Source organism: Camelina sativa, chromosome 17 (genome assembly GCF_030686135.1).
Source record: "Camelina sativa cultivar CO46 ecotype springtype chromosome 17, ASM3068613v1".
In the NCBI taxonomy this organism is placed as follows: domain Eukaryota; kingdom Viridiplantae; phylum Streptophyta; class Magnoliopsida; order Brassicales; family Brassicaceae; genus Camelina; species Camelina sativa.
In genome coordinates, this window is record NC_141896.1 from 6,426,489 (window position 1) to 6,448,903 (window position 22,415).

The 22,415-nt window shown below is 36.1% G+C and overlaps 4 protein-coding genes and 1 pseudogene across 5 annotated transcripts; 3 read left to right on the plus strand and 2 right to left on the minus strand.

The window, feature by feature from the left end:
* The first annotated feature begins 2,093 nt into the window (after positions 1 to 2,093).
* Positions 2,094 to 3,099, plus strand: LOC104755798 (uncharacterized protein At1g24000-like). Its single transcript, XM_010478263.3, has 2 exons — positions 2,094 to 2,399; positions 2,492 to 3,099. Exons 1-2 carry the CDS (start codon positions 2,309 to 2,311, stop codon positions 2,839 to 2,841), a joined length of 441 nt encoding a protein of 146 aa, XP_010476565.1. The 5' UTR covers positions 2,094 to 2,308; the 3' UTR covers positions 2,842 to 3,099.
* Positions 3,100 to 7,055: 3,956 nt separating this feature from the next.
* Positions 7,056 to 8,088, plus strand: LOC104755799 (21 kDa protein). The gene has a single exon (XM_010478264.3). The coding sequence runs from the start codon at positions 7,192 to 7,194 to the stop codon at positions 7,810 to 7,812; it is 621 nt and encodes a 206-aa protein (XP_010476566.2). The 5' UTR covers positions 7,056 to 7,191; the 3' UTR covers positions 7,813 to 8,088.
* Positions 8,089 to 8,493: 405 nt separating this feature from the next.
* Positions 8,494 to 9,636, minus strand: LOC104755800 (HMG-Y-related protein A-like). Its single transcript, XM_010478265.3, has 2 exons — positions 9,425 to 9,636; positions 8,494 to 9,326 (listed from the first exon to the last, which is right to left on the minus strand). The coding sequence occupies exons 1-2, from the start codon at positions 9,488 to 9,490 to the stop codon at positions 8,799 to 8,801; spliced, it is 594 nt and encodes a 197-aa protein (XP_010476567.1). The 5' UTR covers positions 9,491 to 9,636; the 3' UTR covers positions 8,494 to 8,798.
* Positions 9,637 to 9,893: 257 nt separating this feature from the next.
* On the minus strand, positions 9,894 to 14,072 carry LOC104755801 (putative clathrin assembly protein At2g01600). The gene is made up of 15 exons (XM_010478266.3): positions 13,664 to 14,072; positions 13,492 to 13,561; positions 13,309 to 13,406; positions 12,988 to 13,126; positions 12,738 to 12,865; positions 12,553 to 12,645; positions 12,375 to 12,425; positions 12,166 to 12,231; positions 12,008 to 12,073; positions 11,853 to 11,933; positions 11,684 to 11,764; positions 11,412 to 11,594; positions 11,242 to 11,320; positions 11,037 to 11,152; positions 9,894 to 10,896 (listed from the first exon to the last, which is right to left on the minus strand). Exons 1-15 carry the CDS (start codon positions 13,751 to 13,753, stop codon positions 10,114 to 10,116), a joined length of 2,124 nt encoding a protein of 707 aa, XP_010476568.1. The 5' UTR covers positions 13,754 to 14,072; the 3' UTR covers positions 9,894 to 10,113.
* A 5,873-nt stretch (positions 14,073 to 19,945) lies between these two features.
* LOC104755802 (DELLA protein GAI pseudogene) lies at positions 19,946 to 22,380 on the plus strand (annotated as a pseudogene). The gene has a single exon (XR_015586943.1). The product of XR_015586943.1 is annotated as a DELLA protein GAI pseudogene (transcript).
* The last annotated feature ends 35 nt before the right edge of the window (positions 22,381 to 22,415 follow it).

The following is a 22,415-nucleotide window of genomic DNA, read 5'->3' on the forward strand; positions in this document are numbered from 1 at the left end:
AAATATATATGGACCTATGCCAATTCCTAGCCTATCCAATTTGGTTGTTTATTATCTAAATAAACGAATTGGATTATTATCAACAATAAATTAAAATTAAAACTATAATAATTAATTGAATTTCCATGACATAAGAGAGATAGTGGACTATTCTTACCACGATGTTATTATTAGTAAATTTACACGTACTCTTTCAGTAATTACTTTTTTCCAAAGAAACTATCAAATTTTTTTTCTTATTTGTAAAATAAATTGGTATCCGTTCATTCTGATCATATGTTATGAAAATTAAGTTAGTCATGATATTAATAATTAAAGTCTTGAATATATGTTTAAATAATCAAGCAAATTATAACATGGTAGTCAATTTTTTTGGTTTTTTTTTCTCTCTCCAAAATGTAATGTATAGTAATTGAAAATTAAAGGTGTTTTTTTTTTGTAGTGATAGTTGTGTGAAAGCATTTACTGACATTTATCTGACGATTTTGCTTCTTGAATGGTTTTAGTTACGTGCTAAATTAAGAGCTTGACTGGTTCTCCCGTTAGCTCCCGCAAACGCTGCGTTTGCGTTTGCGGGCGGTTGCTAGCGTTTGGGACCAATCACACAAATCGCTCCCAATCGCTCTCAGTCGCTGAATTCCAAAAGCTGGTTCCCGCAAGCGTTTGCGGTTGCGGGCGTTTGCGTTTCAAAATTTTTTTTTTTTTTTTGAGAAAAAACTTGAAACAGATCAATGATAATGAAATATATTTTTTTTAATATTTTTTACCTAACTATTTTATTCATTAAGGATGAGAGAAAATGAAGTACGGATACGATTGAAAATATTAAAAAAATAAACAATTGGAAGAAAATAATATTTCAATTAACAATAATCCAGAAAACTTGATGTAAATTTAATAGCACATCACACATAAGTTCAAAAAAATCTAAATAAATATGACGTTTCATCAGAATTTTAAGAAAATAAGATTATTTGCGAAAAATAAAAACAAATCACGAGTGACTCTTCTCAACTCTCGTTTGATCATTACTACCGATGCAAATACTGCCCCACAGAACTTATTGAGTGTGTGAGATTTAAGAAAAAAGATCTACGATCTAAAACATATGTTTAGTCATTTATCAAATTACTTGATTAAAGTTTTGGTAAAAAGCCAAATGCATAAAGTAATAAGTATTTCATTATGAAATTTATTTATTTTTTAATAATTATTTTAGTATTTTTAATGAATTTTAATTATAAATCAAGTTTAATAAAGTTTTTGATATTTTAAAACATTTATATAATTATATATCACATTTATTATGTTCCAACAGCTATTGCACCGCTGGTCAACCAGTCGTAAACCTCCCGCAGACGCACCAATTTTAAACCGCTAAACCAGTCGTTCAAAACGCTTAATAACGCTTGAAATCGCAATCGCCCGCTTCCGTAATCTTCCGCAACCGCAACCGCAACCGCAGCGTTTGAACCAGTCAGGCCCTAAGCAAATGGAAGAAAAATATTGCAGTACACAAATTTCTGTATTCTTCCGCGTAGGTATCCATTCTACTTTAACAAACTCATTATGAACATATATATATCAATTAGTGAGCCATAAAATAATGTTGTCATGGCGATTCACATTCACCACACGCTCAAGCATCGTCTTTTCTAAGGTTAAGAAAAGTCTCATATCCAACAAAATAAGATAAAATAACTAAACAAGTTCGAAATCGGGTTGCTAAATAATATGTGACTCAATTTATGTAAGTTGAGTGACGTGTGCCTATATATTTGTATTTATTCCACAACATTCACTAGTCATGTCTAAGTTCACAGTTAAGTTCATAACGTTCACATGGGTTGATAATCGTATACTATAAAAGACAAAATAATAAAACGCGTTTTGTGTTACATGAAGCTCATAGAGCAAGAGTCATTTAAGAAGAATTTTACTAGTGATCATATATTTCTAAAAATGTATCTCAAAACAAAATAATTTACGTAAAACACTTGCTTGATTGAGTTAATCGACACACAAACTAGGCTGTTGAAATCAATGCGGTCTGCAAATTTTATTTACTCCCATGTACCACATATTAGTCTGCAAATCAATGTGGTCTGCAATTCAAATACTGAAGCTTTAGGTTAGTTTTAAAAAGATTCCACAGAGTGAAAAAGTTAGATGGGTGGGGTTAGGTGATTTTATTTAATGTAATTGTCATAAACCTCTGTCTTTCTATATAACCACATTCATTATACTGAGAAGGTTATTATCAAACCCACACATAACATAGACTTCAAAAACAACAAAAAAATAGAGAATGGCATTAGTGGAATCTACTCTTGAGTTTGACGTGAAGTCTCAGGCGGACGACCTGTTTAAAGATTTCATGAAAGCAATAAAAGACTATGGTAAGTCTTCAACAGTATTACATACATCTTATTGATTAATCTGCTAACTATGTTTTCGACTAAACCTTTAATTTATATGTTTCAAACATAAGATGAGGTTGAGATCAAGGCTGAGGATTGGGAGAAAAGAGAAATTACGATAAATGTGACCAGCTCTGATTTTTTTACGAAGTACAAGACGTTCAAATTAACCGCCACCATTACTCCTAGGGATGACGGTGATGGCAGCCGTGTGAAATGGACTGGCAAGATCGAGAAGATTCCCGATGACATCCACGTCGACCCACACATCCACGTTACGCCTTCGGAAGATGGTGATGGTAGCCACGTGAAATGGACCGTAGTGCTCGAAAAGATTTCTGATGGCATCGACGACCCATATCTAGCCATCAACACAACTGCTTATCTCATCCAGATGCTCGATGGCAGAATCCTTAAATAAATACGTCCTAACTTGCAAGGTTCGGTCTACATTGCAAAACGTCGTCTAAATAAACTGGCATACATATCTATATATATATATTTATTGCAATAAACGTTTGGTATTTTGGGGATGTATGGACTCGATCGTATAGCTATATTATAAAAAAAATATCTATTGGCATATTATTGTTGGACCGGATGATTATAATTTTTCACAACTGGGTGATCTAATTGGCGGCTTGTGCAACTTGTTTGCTTAATAAAGATATATTCTCATGTTCTCCTTTACCGTAAAAAAAAAATTATGGAGAAGGCAACTTGATGAGTAGAGATATTTATTTCAAAATTACAGAACCACTTTCAATCTACACTATAGTTTACGTTGTTATGTGTTTACAATCTATCGTCATAATGATGACTAAATCTGTTTACTTCCACTCGATTTTACGGTAGTAAAAATGCTTTTATAGAAAAAAATTGAATTAAGTTGGTCGGTTGAAAAGACATTTAGTATTAACCACTACGTTTATGTTATGATGGTAGAAAAAAAAAAAACAAAATTGGTCTGCACAATTTATATAATCTCCCATGCATATACGACATAAATTATTTAATTAATTGTTCATTAGCAGAATGCAATTTATATAATCTCCCATGCATATACGACATAAATTATTTAATCTGGACCATACAGAATAAAGACATGAGTATATGCATCCACATCCTGTGATCTTCAGTAGGAGCGTGTAAAACGCACCGGTCGTACCACATACTAAGATTAACTATACTATCGGTTAGATATTTACATTAAACCGTTTTTTATTTCCGAATAATCATTGTTATAACTGGGAAACTTACAAGTGGAAACCTCGGTCCACACAATCTCTGCGACTTGGCTAAATGTAACGCAAGGACACCAAAATGTTATACAACCTGCAACAAATAAACATTTATTAATCGGTTATTTTTGTTATACTTTTTTAGAAGATAATCAAATTTGGTCGTAAATTAAAAGATTTGTAATCTAAAAATACATAACAAACTACAATCAATATATGGATCAAGTATTTGTTGTGATGAATTTTTTTTAACTATGAGGAGATCTCTGTAACCCCTTTATGAATACGCACTCATAAAGGAAGAAAAAAAAGTGTGTCATGTGAACATTAAACGCATTATTAAGTTGAAGTAGATGAATTACTTTATGTGCATAGACATACCAAAAAAAGGAAAAAATGAATCCATACGAAAATGAAGAAAGTGGAGAGGTGGTTTGATCAGATAATTAATTGGATGTATCATGTATGTATCATCATTAATCTTATAGGCCTTCTTTTGTCTGTGTCATTATTAAACATGGACCATATGGTATATCTGGTAGCTCACTTTGTTTTTATATCAAATAACAGCGTGTTGACTGGGACAATTTGGTGAAGTAGTTGTACAGAGAGGTTCCATTTTCAAATATAAATCGATACGTAGATTAATCATCGAACAAATAAACAGTTCAATTGCATAGTGATAGTTTCATTTTTCTTATGATATACATTACTAATATATAACGCCAAAACGAAGAATGACAATATTTGAAATCAGTAAGATCCGCCATATAAATGTAAGATTCCCTTTATTTATTTGATTATATTTAAATTTGCTTTTTTTTTTGGTTTGATCTTCTTTGTTGGAGATGTACCTGTCGAGCCCACCGCATAAATGTACGATTATTATATATTGCAATAACCAAATTCATAGATGAAAATATCAAATCAATCTTGGATCTAGCTGCCACTGCTATGAGTTTAAAGGCCCAACCATAGTGTAGATAGACCACAATGACTCAAATCTATGTATTTTGGTGTATGTTCGAGGTTAAACTCACGTTATTAAATATTAACACACTCTCAAGCAAATATGGCTCAATAAAGTAATTAAATCATGACTTATACAAGGATTGTAATGCATAAAGCATAATACATCTTGACCATGAGAAATTGTCTACAAGAGATGATCTAAGCACAGTTTTGAACTTCATTATGACTAATGGCTTCTTATTAAAATGGGTAAATACTAAATACTAGTAGTATTTACTAAAATTTGGAATAAAGCATACGACTTATCAAGAGAAGAGTGATAAAGCGCTTAATTGCTCAAGAGGCACTTAAATTGGGATCGAGATGAGATGAGAAAGCCTCTTTGCTCCATAAAGGCATAAACCAAGTGTTGGTGTTGATGGGCCGTAAAGTCACAGGTCTTTTTTTGGGTTTCAATGTAGTTATGATTCCTGGAGATTGATCTTAAACCTTACTTTTTCCTGATGTAGTAACCAACAAGCGTCGATCCCAAAAAACAAAAAAAGTACACAACCACAGAAATACTTTTACCAAATTTGTTTTTTTTGGTAACCAATCAATAAGACTATCTACAATGTTTGTTGTTTACAACAACCACTTTTTTATTTTTCATACTTCACATCATCTTTTATTTCTTCCACATCATAATTCAATATCTACATCACTTTTATTTCTTACTACAATAGTTTGTTTAATAAAACTACAACATCATACCCCACCACCATTATTATTTCATATTTTCATTTTATTTTTACTTATATTTTTTGTGATTACATAATATTAGTCACAGTTAATATCAAATGAAAATTCACGGTCATTGTAAAACAGTTTTGAATTTAAACTAATTTTACATTCATTTTAAAAAAACAAATGAAACTATAATATAAGTAAATATTAAATAAATTTATAAAATAAGTATCTAAATTAAATGAATCAAGTATCTATTTATAGAGGAAAAAAAATGATGAATTTTTGGTATAAAAATATTTAAATAAAATATTATATCCTATGAAATAATAGATCTCAAATAATTGGGTTGGATAAAAAGTATCTAAAATTTTAGCATCTAATAGAAATAAAACACAAATTTTTATCTATATATTATTATATAATTAAAAAATCATCCACTTATTATCTGCCACGTGACGACCAAGAACTACATTTTTGTGCTTCAATGGTGTTGAATCTTTTCAATGCTGTTATCTCCGTATCAGCTTATTTTTTTTTTTCAACTCCCCCATTGTAGTTATTGAACAGTTGAATAAATTATTCAACAGTTTAAAAAGTGACCATTGTATCTAGTCTAAGTTTTGAACTACAAAAAAAAAAATCATTGTATTGATATAAATATTAGTTTTTGCAGTGCAAAGTTCTAATTCTAATACAGAGTCTTTTTAATTAACAAATGAAGGCTTAAATCGTATATTTGATATCGACGAATCATTATAAAATATGCATGAGATTGTTTTGTTATTATTATTAACCAAGCATCTAATATGCATTAACATGATAGGGAATGATTTAAACGTTACTCATCAAATCCTATATAATAATCCCTATAATCTTTAGTCGGCTACCTCCCCACTACACATTGTATTAGTATGCACACTCACTTTTAAACAAGTGGTATTTTAAGTGGACTTTTCTTCTTAAGAAGCATGGTGTGGATCGTTTACTAAAACGATCATGCCGTCATTTTTCTTTTCTTTCACATATATCTAAATATAGCATTATATATTCCCATATATAATCCCATATAAGTCATATAAGTACATATAATTCATCATGTCCTATATTTTTCTATTGATTCTTAATCAAACAGATTCAACACTAAAATATGTAAAATCTAAAAAGATGACTATTAAAAGAAAGAAGACATCATTATCATTAGTAAATGAGTTGGAGCATTTTTGAGAAATTAATCCCATAGAATGTTTGATAATTACGCGTGCGGATATTTTTCTTCTCGGATAACTTATTTTTATTGGGCAGAATTAATGAGAGTAGGCGAATCTCCACATACTCCATGAGAGTCCCACCATAGTGTTCACCGTACGAATCATTCGTGGTCGAGATTGGAACTAGTTACTGTATGTCCACCCAAAAAGCTCACTTGCGAGTTGCGACGACTCATATATACGGCCATATACCTAGTTTTACTAAAAGTTACAGTATATAACATTTGATATGTTATGATTTTTTCTTGGCGGCCACTGGTATCTAGCTTATGGTTTTATTTGAAAACAAGTATAATTTCAAGTCTGAAAGTGATAAGCATAAAGAATGTAGTTCCTTTTAAGGTACGGCTAAGAGTGAATCTACCAAGCCTTCCTTTTCACACCAACCAGAGATAAAAAAAAATACACCCGACAAAATGATTAGTGGGATGATAATGTGATTATTAATGAGCATGAATGGGCAAACATGTCAAATATCTCCATTACTCAATATGCCTACATAAACCCTCCAATCTCACAAGAAAGTAAAACAGAGTTATAAAACTTTTAAAAAACTTCAAAATGGGAAGGCAGCTTTGCACGACGACGTTTCTCCACTTGGTCGCCGCCTTACTCTTCATTTCCCGGACAATCTCAGCCGTCCGTTTCCTTCATGAACAACCAACAATCGACGACCTAGATTTCATCCGTACGAGCTGCAACGCAACGCTTTATCCCAACGTTTGTTATACGTCTCTAGCTGGCTACGCCTCCACCGTACAAGATAATCCGGCGAGACTAGCTAAGCTCGCCATCGGAGTTTCCCTTTCCCGCGCAAAATACGCGGCGAGTTACCTCTCCAAACTCGCACGTCGCTCTGCTCCTGCTGCATCCTCTGCCGCCGTCCACGACTGCGTATCGAACGTGGGAGACGCCATGGACCAGATGCGCGGGTCCCTGAGGCAGCTCCGGGAGATGAACCACCGTCGTCCCGGAGCGCCGACGTTTAGGTTTCAGATGAGTAACGTGCAGACGTGGATGAGCGCGGCGTTGACGGACGAGGAGACGTGTACTGATGGGATCACGGAGGAGATGGAAGACGAAGAGACAAAGACGGCGATATGCGAGAGAGTCGGCGACGTCAAGAGGTTCACGAGTAATGCGCTTGCTCTCGTTAACACCTACGCCAACGATGGAGCCTAAGCTAATTATGCTTAGGTCTTAAAATATAGAAGTTATATATATAAAAAAATACTTGTATATATAAATATGGTGTGTTAAAGTGTGCTTAATTAGTGTTTTTCTGTGTATTCGAGGCTTTGGAAACCGAGTTGGAACTCCGAGTTTGTGTGTTCTCATCAAATTATACAGTAATCTATGTTTGATTTGTATTAGTATGTGTTGCTTGCTGTAGGAGTGATGATGGATATAATGATAGATTGGTTATATATGATGAATATAACATTGGTTACATTAGAAGTAAACCCATATTAATTTGATGAATATTGGTGGATATGATTGGGATGAATTTGGCCATCATATCAGCATTTCTTTTTATTATTATTGATGAAATCAATATCTCACGAATCGAAACCCGTGAGAGGATGATTAGATTAGAACATCCGACTATGACATGAGTTTGCCCCCTAAAATTTGTCTGTTTGTGGCCCACTAAAATCTTTACTAAAGCAAAGGTTTTGTCCGTTTTGTTCACGGGGATGGATGCCAATGTACAATTTCACAGTGTGTGTGTGTTTTCGTTGCAATGAATGGAACTGCGCCAATGAATACAAACCAAACTACTAGATTTGGTATACAAACAATAAGTATCTGATCAACTAGACATAAACCAAAAAGCTTCTACAACTCCATTCACAGTTTCTATTTTTACGATCACTGTTTTATAATTGAATCCAGTTTAGAAACAATGTTTTAAAGACATGGTTGTTCAAAGAGAGAGAACTAAAAGTTTAACATAACACATGCTAATTAAAAAACACAATAATGATACACACTCGTCCCTACTCCCTAATGTTAAGTCTTAATCTCCTCCCAAGGACTAAGCAGCATCAACAACAACAACACATCTGAGAATCAAATACGAATTATACTAAACCATCTACTTAAAAGCGAAAAAGTACCACTCTTTTAAGAGATTCCAATTATGATTTGTTTTGAGTTGCATACACTCAACACGCAACCGGCGCAACCGCCGTTGGCTTAACCTTCGGAGGTCTCCCACGTCCTCTACGCTCACCGGTTGCCTGAGCTGCGGGCTCCGGAGCAACAACCTTACCCGAATCTGTTCGTGGTCTCTTCGGTGGTCGTCCACGTGGTCTTCCAGATCCGGTCTCCTTGGGCGGCTCAATCGAAGTTTCCGATGGATCTCTCTGCTTCGGTGGACGACCACGAGATCTAGGCGGATCTGCAGAGACTTTGGCAGCAGCAGCAGCCGCAGCGGCGGCGGATTCCGCCTGAGTTTTCAGTTTGGGAGGACGTCCACGACCACGCTTGGGAGGAGCAAGTGGATCTGGTTTGATATAATTGTTTTTGACCATGAGAAGCTGACCAGTCTTCTTCATCTGGTTGAGATGGTAGCTAAGCAGCGTCGTGTGTGACGGCGGTAAGGTTTGTTGAGTTGACTCGATTTGTTTAGCAATCGTCGTTTTGTTGCTACCGTTCTTATCGTTTAGTGCTTCGATCGCTTCCATTATCATCTAAAAATCGCAATTCTCAAAAATTCAGAAACTAATTTGAAAAAAAAAAAAAAATCTGACTATCCTATCAAAATGTATTATGGATTTATTTATTTTACCTGAGGATAAGGTGGGAGTGTAAATGACTGACTCTGAGATTCCGATGAATGCTGATCTAACGCCATGTGAAAGTCAGAGTGAGAGTGTGTTCGGAAGGGATTTTATAAAACAATTGGGAAAGTGGTTTTCATCATATCAACATTCATCAGAATTCACGAATCATATATGTTATAGTAGAATAATAGAGTTGATCGGACGGCTGGGGTTTCTCAGCTTTGTGATTGATCTAACGGCTGTGAGTTTATAGCTGTTTTCTCCTGCCGGATTACTGACGTGGACATAATAGGGTTTGACTTCTGACTTTTTTTAGCCTTCAAATGACGTAATTCTCCTCGTATTTCGATTTTTTAACATTACCTTTTTGCTAAAAAGCCTAAAACTAAAATTTACAACATACAGTATTACAATTTACAACAGACAAACGACATAACCATTAGTAACGTTTTTGCTAAATCATATTTCAAATTATTTTGTTTCAATGTAAGACGACTTATGTCTTTCATATTTTTCACCAACGTAAAATGAATTTTACATTTATATATTCACCCTTGAGTTCTTTCTGTATATAATAAGCAGACCAAGATTTGCAAGACTCAAAGAAGAACAAAGATGATGATGTGATTCTATTATTACTCACAAATCATATAAAACAAATGGAAGCATTTGAGAAAATTTACGAATATGCGAATCACAAGAAGCCAGTACTGCCGAAGGGGTTGTTGCTGTCATGTTGTTGTTGATGAGCACCTCCATTAACCGGTAATCCCCCAAAACCCCCCGTGGTGGTGTTTTGCGCTTCTGAAACGGGGATTGCCGGAAATTCCCCAAAACCTGTGGTTTTTGGCGCTTCTGTAACCGGGATCACTGGAAGCGGTTCTGAAACCGGGATTACTGGAAACTCCCCAAAGGCTGTGGTTTTTGGGGGTTCTGAAACCGGGATTACTGGAAATGCCCCAAAACCTGTTGTGTTTGGCGGTTCTGAAACCTGGTCTACAGGAAATGCCCCAAACCCAGTGCTGTTTTGTGGTTCTGAAACCTTGACTACTGGAAATTCCCCAAAGCCGGTGGTGTTTGATGGTTCTGAAACCGGGATTGCTGAAAATGCCCCGAGACCGGTGATGTTTGAAGGTTCTGAAACCGGAACTACTGGAAATTCTCCAAAGCCGGTGGTGCTTTGTGGTTCTGAAACCGGGACTATTGGAAATTCCCCAAAATCACCAAAAGGATTTGCAGCGCTGGGTGCAACCTCAAGCTGTGGTTGCTGCTCTTGCTGTTCCTGATGATAGGCTGGCTCGTAGGGACCAAATGGGTTGTTTGCAGCTGAAGGCGGTGCAACGCTGTTTGAAAATGCAAACGGGTCTTGGACCTCAAATGGATTGGGAGCTGGAGCGCCATAGGCAGGCTGTTGGGCAGCAATGTAGGCTCCATTGTCGTATAGACTGTTCAGGGTGAGCGTGTCTAAGCCACCCGCCTAGCATTTGTTGCAAACAAAGATGGTTATGATTTAGAAGCCACAGATTTAATTTACCAGCCCCAAACTGGCATATGCAAACATGATAATGGCAAGTAATTGATGCATGCCATTATCAATAATACAAGAATACATCTTACCAATTGTCTCTCAGTGGCTGCAGATATATCATTGCTAGGTGTTGTGACCAGGGCAAGCTCCCATCCTGACGAATCCAAATCTCTTGCTTGACCAAAACCAAACGTCGAAAAATCATCTGTATACAGAACGGAATCATAAATGCGATCAACAACTAACAAGAAAGGTAAACTTAGCGCCCTGGTATATATAGTCCAAGAAGCTCACCATCAGTGGAAACCAAGGCCAAAGCAAGTGCATTTTGGTCTAGGATTTCTAACGGATCAGGTGCATCATCGTTCAGACCCTGAGTGCAACATGAAGAGTATCAGAGACAGAAGAATAACAATGACAGAAATATCGAAAAATCAAAATAGTATGTAATAAGCATTTCTCACCAGTAGATCATCTGTATCAATGATATTCCGTGGAGTTTCTGCTGAAGGAGGAGGCTGCGAAGAAGGTTGTGTCTCTTCAGATAGAACAACGGTACCATCTGAAGGCAATGGCGGTTCATGTTCTTCATGCGAAGGTTCAACATCTTCAGAATCAAGCCCCTCATCCGGCGTATAGGTCAGAAGCTGTATGTTGACAAAAAAAAGTTTAGAAATTAAGTTAAACAAAAAAAAACCATGGTTTTTGTAGGACCATTTCTGGAATATATACGTACCAGTGGCCCAGATGTGACGTCAACCATTTGAGGTGCATCTCTCATATACTCCTCCATTGTTACAAGAAAAGATTGTGGAGGCTTGAAAAAAACAAACAGAGTTACATCGTAATAATAAAGTACTTACCATTACAAATTGAAATTTAACAAGCAAGTTATTATCTGATACCTCTCTTAAAACAGGAAACTGGAAATTCCTTGCAAGTTCTAATCCTTTGCAAACTTCATAAAAAGCAGAAAGATTGCCAGCCTGCATCGATAGACTAATCCTTGTTAAGTGAAATCTCAATGAATCCACAGAAAAAAATAACTCAACAACTTTACCTGCAGACCCGCGCGCTTGTATATATCAAGGGCCTTGATGGCCTCATGTCTTGGCATTTCAAAGAACTGCAGTATATGCATATATGAAACAGTAAGATATCAAAGAACACATGCAGGGAGAGAGAGTAACTCTGGGGGAAAGAAAAAATTGGGACTACCTTTTCTACTAGATTGATTATTCCTTCATTGATGGCACAATATACTTTAAAGCTCTCCTTCAACACCTAAAAATACAATATTCAAAAACAACTCAGAACTTAGTTCAAACTTCAAACTGTTCTTTCCGGATAGGAAATATATGACCCGTTACTAAGACTAGGATATATGTAAAATTGTGAGTTATGTGTCCAGGCTTAGTTCAACCTACCAGAGCGAGTGCATATTGAATTATGCGATTGTGCTTTGCAGCACCTTCTGGCTGAGAAAGTTGGAAGATCAAAGTCAGTTCATTTGTAAAAAAGAGAAGGCTGCTCCAGCACAATAGAAAGTAGTATGCGCTTTACAAAAACATAGTAGCAGAACTGGAAAATGCATCAAAGAAGCACCTTGCAACCAATGAGACGATGCAGAAGCTGCTGTAACGCTGGTAACTGTTCCAGGAGTTTTTCACCATCTAAATCCCTTGTTTTGCTATACCCCTGACAACAATGTCCAAAACAAAAAACCATCAGGAAAAAAAGGAGGTAGCCTGAAGCCAGGAAACCAAGCAAACACAAAAAAAAACTGATACCTTCTCCTGCCCTGGAGAAACTTTTGGAAGACGTTCAGCCTCCATGTCATATTTCAGAACTCTGAAGCATTCAAGCCGTTCCTCAAGAAATAATGCATAAGCACGCACCCACCCAGAACAATCCCAGGCTGCAAGACTCATAAAGCAAACAACCAATCAGCGGCAACTCTATGAATAAAAAACCTTGAAGAAAACTCATTTTGCTTCTAAAACATATATAAGCCCGTGAAAGTAGCAGTAAAAGACTCACCGGTTGGGCTAGACTCATCTTTGAAATTAGAAATCTGCATAATGCGTCCTTTTTGAGAAAAATTCAATAGCTCCTCTCTAAACGTAGGATCACCATCCCTCAGAAGCCGGTGTAAGACAAGTAGTGCTTTCAGTGCAACCTATCAGAAACACATACAAACGCTAAATCTAATAGGCTGATAGCAAACAGAAACGATCCTTAAAACAACCTAAAGAACATCTAATAATCAAAAACTCTCAGAAGAAAACTTCAAATCCTAAAAACACACATAATGATCATACTCAACGGTGCAAAATGACTATAACCACTCAAAATGAATACCGTCCAGTTTCTGGTTTTGTGCAATCGTCGGGAGAGAGCATGAATGCAGTAAGCAACATCTGCTCGAGGCCGAACTGCTGATGTTGCTAGGAAAATTTCTGTAAACAAAAGAAAGATTTCAAAACACACACAAACACAAGAAACAGTTACGATCTAAGAAAACAAAAATCGAATTCCAATTACTTTTAAGATGACGATCTTTGGGAGGACACTCGACATGGTTAGTAGCTTTCACTATGGCAACATCTAATTCCTGAAATTATGTAACCAAAACTCGAATCAAATAAGAGATTCAATGGATCGAGAAATGCTGAAATAGAGAGAAAAATCTAAAATCGAAAGGGAGGGAGCGTACGGCGTAATCGCTATTGACTCGGACAAGTCCGACTTTGGTGGTGTCTTTTAGGGCTCCATAAGCTCTTCGCCATGACTGAAGCGTTGCCATTGAAGAGACTCTGTTCAGATCTCTCTCGAATCAAATTATATAGTATATGTTATATTTTTTGGTCCCGAGAAAACCTCAGAGAAAAAAAATCTAAAGAGTGAGAAGAAAGAGGAAGAAACGCAAAAGAAAAGAGGAAGACAGATTTGGATTCGTCTCATCTTTATATATTTATTTTCCTTAATTTGTAGTATTGTTTAACTCTTTTTATTTGCTTTTTTTTTTCTTTTTTTTTTTTCTTTTTTACTTCAATCTCTCTTTTTTTTTTATTTGATCAAGTAGTGTAACTTTTTTTGTTTTTGTTTTTGTCGTTAAAACGATCGAGTGTGTGTGTGGCTTCGTCTTTGCCATCTTGGTACTAAACGACTGACTAAACGTGTTAGTCAAATGATTTCCTTAAAAAATAATGATAAGAAAAAAAAAAAGAAGAAGAAGTGATGCTTAAATTAATTTAGACGCAAAGGCATGCCGCTGAAAATTTATGTAAGAGGCAGACTATTTTATTTGACTCGATCTAAACTCTTTCTTTTTTGTTCGTAATGTTTATTTGTCAGCAAACTCATCTTCATTCACATAGCCATTGTTTTTATACATACGTCTCCGCGACTTATACTAGAAAATGTATTATTTGTGGGGGTTAACCATTTTTTATGGCTATTTTTTTTTCTTTCTAACTGGTAAATTTTTTTAAAAAAGGAAAATGAAAAGTGGGGTTGTCTTTTTCCGAAAGCATTCTTTTTATGGGACCTTTTTTCTACTAAAGATATTGTGGAAAAGCATTACCACCAATTCACCAATACTGGTGGGGAACAGAAACATAGTATATAGTTCATAGGGTTGTTATAGATGCAACCTCTAGTTATATCAATACTCTCACTGACATTTTTGATTGGTCGATTTGAATGTTAGGTTAGCTTTGATTTTAACAAGTTGCGAGACAATTCATTACCAATATGGATGTAGTTGTCAATACATATTCTCCTCCTATGTTTATTCATTGGGTTGTTAACTTGTTTATACAGATCTGAATGGCAGCAGGCCGTAATGAATGCAACTTTACCGAATCAGCACCGGCAACAATGTGTTGTTTCTTTACTTGTCACCACCATATTCTCTCCTACATTTTACTTATTGGGTTGTTTCTTTGGTTAAGGGGATTAAGCCCATTTATTTTTAGTAGTAGTATACAACAATAAGCCAGGACTAGTCCAATGATTCTCGCAGCAACAACCAAGCCCATCAAAATTCATCAGTCTTTTGATCCCCAACTCTGTTTGTTTTGGCATCAATCTTAATACAAACACCTACCATTATATTGTTAAATATAAAATTAACTGTTTTTTTTTCTGAAATGAATTACGCCAACCAGCCATGTTGTTATCTAGAATTTGGTAACTAGCATCGGGTATAATTGTTTTTCTATGGAGAACATATGATAAAACTGAAACGATGGTGTTGTACTGTTGTTTAAATAGATATGAAGCAACGGTACTTTAATTTGTCATAATAGTATCATTCAAGGAGCCATGCATGTAAACGTGTAATTAAATGGGTAAGTGGAATAAAAAACAAGGACACACCTCTTCGTTCTCATCACGTGATCACTGATCAGCCGCCAACGAAAGCAATTATGTTGCTTCTCCTCGCTTCCTCCGATGGGTACGTCAATCGAGACGATGATAAATAGTATCTTAAATACTAAAATTCTGTATTGTGTTGTTTTCCTTTTTAATTTATAACAAAATAATAGAAATCGTAAAAGCAATATGTTTGTTTCTCTCATTTTTGCTAGCTAGCCGCCGTAGTTCTAAAATTTGACATCAGGATGCAGGTAAAAATGTGAACTTCACATGGGCAGAGAGTTTCGTCGGAGTCTCTATAGTCTTAACAGAGAGATTCATGAATCTGGCATAGATAGATATTAACAAGAGAATAAAAATAAAATCGAAGAGCAAGCCTACATGTGATATTCGATGTAGGGACACGTGCGTATGGTCTCACACCATTATGTTTTTATATCCCCCCCACCCCGAGGACATCGCACGACACCTTGTGTCAGTCCAGTTCCAGATTTGCCGGCTTTATATTTATGTACTATGCTATATAGTTAGCTCTTTACATTTAATTTAATATTTATCCGCTTAACTGTTTCCAATTAATTTAGAGTACTCATTCGCGGTTCGAATCGCGATATTACGAATATACACACATATAGATGTTACCCAAACCATTACATAATATACACATCTATGATCGATAAAATTACTGTTAGGTGGATGCAAAGTTCTAAAGCGTGAATTATATACTCATCTTGTATTGAGCCTAAAACTAAAGTGTTGTTAGTTGAGACATACGAATATATGTGATGGCATGTTTGAATTTGTTATATTTTCAGCGTATCAAGGGTTGAGCACGAGTTATGAATCATGGTTTGTTTCAGTTTGACCATCTGATTTGATTATTCCTTTGTTGGCTATTCGAATCTTTCTGGCACAAAATATGATTTAGAAAATAAAAAAGCACACGACTTCACATACTTATATATTTAAAAAAACTAGCATTATAATCATATGTAAGATACTGATTATTAAAACATTGATGTTTTACATCTTACATACAATTGCAAATTAATTGTGGGGGTCTTTTATTGTTATCATTTTTGTATTCAAACTTTATTTACAAGCCCCCTGCTCATACAAAAATAATACTATAGTTCACCTGCTAATCAATCATAAATCCGATACCGGTAGTATTCAGTATTGGAAGGTTGAAGGAAAAACTAAGAAGAAAAAAAAAACATTTTAAAGAAGGAATATTATACACGGAACTACGGAAGTATAGTTTAAAATAAATGCAACACAATACAGACTCGTAACGGCAAGGTGTAGTAGATACTAGATACATATGGCAATGGTGTTTTTTGCTTTTGGCTAAAGCTGGATGACATGGGTACGAACACCACGTGAATGGACCAGAATCGATCGTACGCTACAATTACGACTCTGAATCATCTGTCTGATTTGTGCTTTCCAATCATCATAATACTCAACATCAAGCTTCAGCGGATTGTTCTCATCAACGAACTGTTGTGGATTCTCCATACCTCGTCTCAAGATCTCACCTGCTGAAAAGATACACATTTCTTTTATCAGGCGTCTGCTCTGATACCAATTGTAAGGGTATAGAGAAGCACAACACACTGATTCACACTTGGAACGCGCCAAGCCAACGCTTTTCTATTCAATCTTATTAACAAAATTTATCTTTTACAAGGATACAATTTTGTCTCGGTCCTTACTCAACCTATTCTACCCAATAGGATTGAACCCGACTAAGAATGAATTTGACCCTTCTTCTCTTTTCTATCTAAACACACACCTGTGTAGATCTAAGAGAATAAACTCACCCTCCCTCTTTTTAGCTGAGAGATTAAAACTCACCCTCTCTCTTTTCTATCTAAACTCTCACCAGAGTAGATCTAAGAGAAAGAAAAAACAATTCTCTGCGCACTTAATCACCACCCTGATTAACGTCACAGAGAACTGGGAACACCCCTTCTAAGCCTTATTTTTGTGGCTTCGAAGTTTACAACTGTATCAATATTCTAGAGTGCTCAACTTGGCTCGTGGCCTACTCCTAGAATATATATACACGATTTGAGAAACCCTAGAAGGCGAATCTCCAAGTATCACGGGATAAGGAAACTGCTTGTTTCTCAGCCTTATCCTTTCCTTAACTGTTGCGGAGAATATTTTTCATATCTCCAGACAAACGGAAACTGCTTGCTCCTCAAGCTTATCCTTTCCTTATTTATCGCAGAGAATATTTTCCATATCTCCAAGTACAATCTTGTCTCTATCTTCAAGACCACGTCAACAGCCTTCCTTGACGCATCATCACATCCACTCACGTCTTTCCACGTCAGCTCACACATCCATGTCAGCAACTCGGGCGTCTGTGATCTGATGCAGCTTCCTGATTAGCACAACGCTCTGTTCGGCACAACGACTTGTTCCTCACAGCGAGTTGTTCCAGAATCTACATTTACAGAACACTAACTTTCATGTTTAAACGGCGACACCTGTCCAGACTGGCTTGAGCTGTCTCCTACTATGCCATTTTGATTGGTTCGTACGTCATGCGCCCACTCACAAAAAAAGTTGCCGTCTGATTTTGATACTAAATTAAATTAACCAAAGCCTCCTAATTCATCAACAAGAGCCTTTCCCTTCCCTAAACCCATTTCAATTCTGTCCCTTACAAACTAACCAAATGTGTTTCTATTTAGCATACATATATAGTTTCCTAAGTAACAACTTGTTAAACATGTATCTAAGTTGTAAATCAATGAAAGAAAGCAAAAAAAAAAAAAAAAAGAAGATGGTAATTGTAATGTTGTTATTCATGTGTTTTTTGTGCCCTTGACAGTTAACACCCACGAGTGGTCTCCCTGCCACCTCATATCAATTTTTTGACAATTCATATATTTTTTTGGTTCATCTCTTTAGTGCTGATGTATTTATGCATAAATGGGATCTATAAATCTTATAAAATTTAAGTAATCCGATTTACAAAATACTTTGTTTCAAAATGAATATATATCAAGTTATCTTGGCTTTTATTTTTACTTTAGAAAAAGGTTGTTTATGGATACAAAGCACACTAAATTTCCATGACATATGATATGACACCATTGCCGTTTGATATCTTCTCCACTAACAAATACAAGAAAGGAACTAATGAGCGCACCTTTTTTTTTGGGTTAATCAACGAAAGCACTTGATTATCAAGTAAGACGATAAGCAATCAAGTAAAAGAAACATGTTTTTTAATAATAATTATCAAGTAAGAAACTTTGAAGATCTTGTTTTTTTATTATCTTTGCTAGTAAATTATACATACCGTAAGTCCTTCAGAGATCTAATATTCTCACGTGCAAGATTTTTAGCACATGTAGAATGTTTAATTTATTACTACTATTGTATTTTTTTAAGTGGTCAACAATTAATTAATACTATTGTTTATCCATACTCTCAAATATATATATATATATATAGGAAATAAATAATGTAATGATTTCATTATGCATCTGATAATTATATGTGAAGTAGGTAAATAAAAATAAAAATTGAGATATGTAAATTATGAAACATAAGAAGAACCATGTAACAATGGAGCGGTAAACTGTAATGGTCCATACGAGGGCAGTTCGTTCACACGGTGAGAGTGGTCTGTCTCAGGGCTTAAAGGGTATAAAAAGATTAGACACGTGTAATAATCACATGGACTCGTTGAGGGGACCACGGTCTAAATGGTGTACGTACGGTCTGTTCGCGTCAATGGTCTGTAAGGGTCCCGTTTACACGTGGAGCCATCACATGTTGTCAGTTCTGATTTTTTTATGAAATTATTTTCGAAAAACGTTTAGTGGGACTATAGTTATTTTTGTGTGTGTGGTAAATGGTAATCTTATTTTGATTTAAAGACGGAGAGGCCGTAAACGGCGGCGTTTAAGTACATACTAGAATTGTATTTTACAATTTTATCTACAAATAGCCACCAAAAGTTAAGTATAATAATAAATAATCGACGGCTATTGTTTAAAAGAAAACGAATCCAAATTGTATTCAAATTTTAATTGGTACTAGTATTTGGAAAATTGATTTTATTCTGATTTTAACTTTTGTACCCCCTTGCTCGAAACATGCCTACATTATTACAAAGGAAGCCTAGCTAGGGGCACTCAAACTGTATGATGAACTCAATTTCAGCTTCTCTCTTTTTTAATGTGTGGAAGTTTAATTATTATGCTTCTCGGAAAGCTTTCAGTTCCCCCTTCAAAAAAGAAAAAGTCTTCTGTAATTAATGAAGATGTTAGTTCTTATCCACTTTCACAGATAAGAAAAATAACGAGGTTAAAATATTTATTTATTTTGTTAAATATATGAATAATGTTAGAAAATTTTCCTATATTTATGACTTTTTAACAATGTAATCTAAAATGGGAAAACGTCATGTTCTCTCTCTCTCTATCTCTCTTTTGATTAAAATGGGGTATTAATCTCTCATAATGGGTTTAATGATTGTTTACTTTTTCAATACAAAAGTTTAATTTATTCAAATAAATAGAATTAATCAAATAAAATTATATTAAGATACCTAAAGTTTTGTTACAAAAAAATATCTTCATTTTAGATCAAAAGATATAACAATCATACAAAACCAACAAAACAATTTTTTTTGTAAAAAGCAACATATAAAGTAAATTGTAACACTATAATAACATGACAATCTTCTTTAGTTGTTCAAAAAAATTGTATGACCATTATATATACTACTACTAAATAAAAAATGTTGAAATAGAGAAAATAATAAGTGTTGGTGTGTGTTTCAGAGTTTTTCAGCCTTATCGTTTAGAGCTGTAGATGTTGCTGTTAGCCCTCTGATCCATGATTCATCGGACATCGAGCCCCATCACCACCCCTGCGCCCCTTTCTTTTTATTTTATATTCTCTCTATAATTTTACTACAAAAATTTTGTGATAATAATGAGAAGTGGTAGTAGTAAATAGAGAGAGAGTGCATCCCAAATAAAAATCCAAACTAAGCCAAGTCCCAACCAATCACCGAAGCTAAAGATTCTTCTCCTTCTTCTTCAGTCTCTTCCTTCACCCAACAAAGTCCCAAAAAGCAAAAACCTAGATCCGACATTGAAGGCAAACCTTTTCTTTTTTGTCTTTAGATCCAAACCATGAAGAGAGATCATCATCAACATCAAGATAAGATGAAGGAAGAAGAAGAAGACGATTGTAACAACGGCATGGACGAGCTTTTAGCTGTTCTTGGTTACAAAGTTAGGTCATCAGAAATGGCTGATGTTGCTCAGAAGCTTGAACAGCTTGAAGTTATGATGTCTAATGTTCAAGACCACGATCTTTCTCACCTCGCTACTGATGAGACCGTTCACTACAACCCTGCCGAGCTTTACACGTGGCTTGATTCTATGCTCTCTTCTTCTAACTCCGACTACGATCTCAAAGCTATTCCCGGTGACGCTATTCTCAATCATCATCACTTCTCTGTCGATTCGTCTTCTTCTTCCTCTAACCACCACGGCGACGGTGATGCGAATGCTACTACGAACAAGCGGTTGAAATGCTCAAACAACACGACGGTGGCGACAGCGACAACAGCAGCAACGGGTGAGTCGACTCGGCCTGTAGTCCTGGTCGACTCGCAGGAGAACGGTGTGCGTCTCGTCCACGCGCTTTTGGCTTGCGCTGAAGCTGTTCAGAGTGAGAATCTGACTCTAGCGGAGGCTCTGGTGAAGCAAATCGGATTCTTAGCCGTGTCTCAGATCGGAGCGATGAGAAAAGTCGCTACTTACTTCGCCGAGGCACTCGCGCGGCGGATCTACCGTCTCTCACCGTCGCAGAGCCCGATCGATCACTCTCTCTCCGATACTCTTCAGATGCACTTCTACGAGACTTGTCCTTACCTCAAGTTCGCTCACTTCACGGCGAATCAAGCCATCCTCGAAGCTTTTCAAGGGAAGAAGAGAGTTCACGTCATCGATTTCTCTATGAGCCAAGGTCTTCAATGGCCGGCGCTTATGCAGGCTCTTGCGCTTCGACCTGGTGGTCCTCCTGTTTTCCGGTTAACCGGAATTGGTCCACCGGCGCCGGATAATTTCGATTACCTTCACGAGGTTGGTTGTAAGCTGGCTCATTTAGCTGAGGCGATTCATGTGGAGTTCGAGTATAGACGATTTGTGGCTAACACTTTAGCTGATCTCGATGCGTCGATGCTTGAGCTTAGACCGAGTGATGTTGAGTCTGTTGCGGTTAACTCTGTTTTCGAGCTTCACAAGCTCTTGGGACGACCTGGTGCGATTGATAAGGTTCTTGGTGTGGTGAATCAGATCAAACCGGAGATTTTTACTGTTGTTGAGCAGGAATCGAACCATAATAGTCCGGTTTTCTTAGACCGGTTTACCGAGTCGTTGCATTACTACTCGACGTTGTTTGACTCGTTGGAAGGTGTGCCGAGTGGTCAAGACAAGGTCATGTCTGAGGTTTACTTGGGTAAACAGATTTGCAATGTTGTGGCTTGTGATGGACCTGACCGAGTTGAGCGTCACGAAACGTTGAGTCAATGGAGGAAACGGTTCGGTTCAGCTGGGTTTTCGGCGGCACATCTTGGTTCGAATGCGTTTAAGCAAGCGAGTATGCTATTGGCTCTGTTTAACGGCGGAGAGGGTTATCGGGTTGAAGAGAGTGACGGATGTCTCATGTTGGGTTGGTACACTCGACCGCTCATAGCCACATCTGCTTGGAAACTCTCCACCGATTAGATGAATTTGCTGAGTTGAGTCGAGTTGATTGATCAGTTTGACCGGTTACAATGAGATATGTTCCGACCGAACCAAAACTAAATCCTACTGTTTTCCCCTTTATCACTTGTTAAAGATCTTATCTTCATTATATTAGGGTTAATTGGAAAATTTTAATCTCACTTTCGAGAGTTTCTTTTTTTGTTTGCATGTGACATTGGTGGGTAAATAGGATAGGCAAAAATAGAAATATGTAATTGGTTGAAATAATTTCTTTTTAAATCTTTTTTGAATGTCACCAACTATGCCTATATATATTCATTGTAATGACTA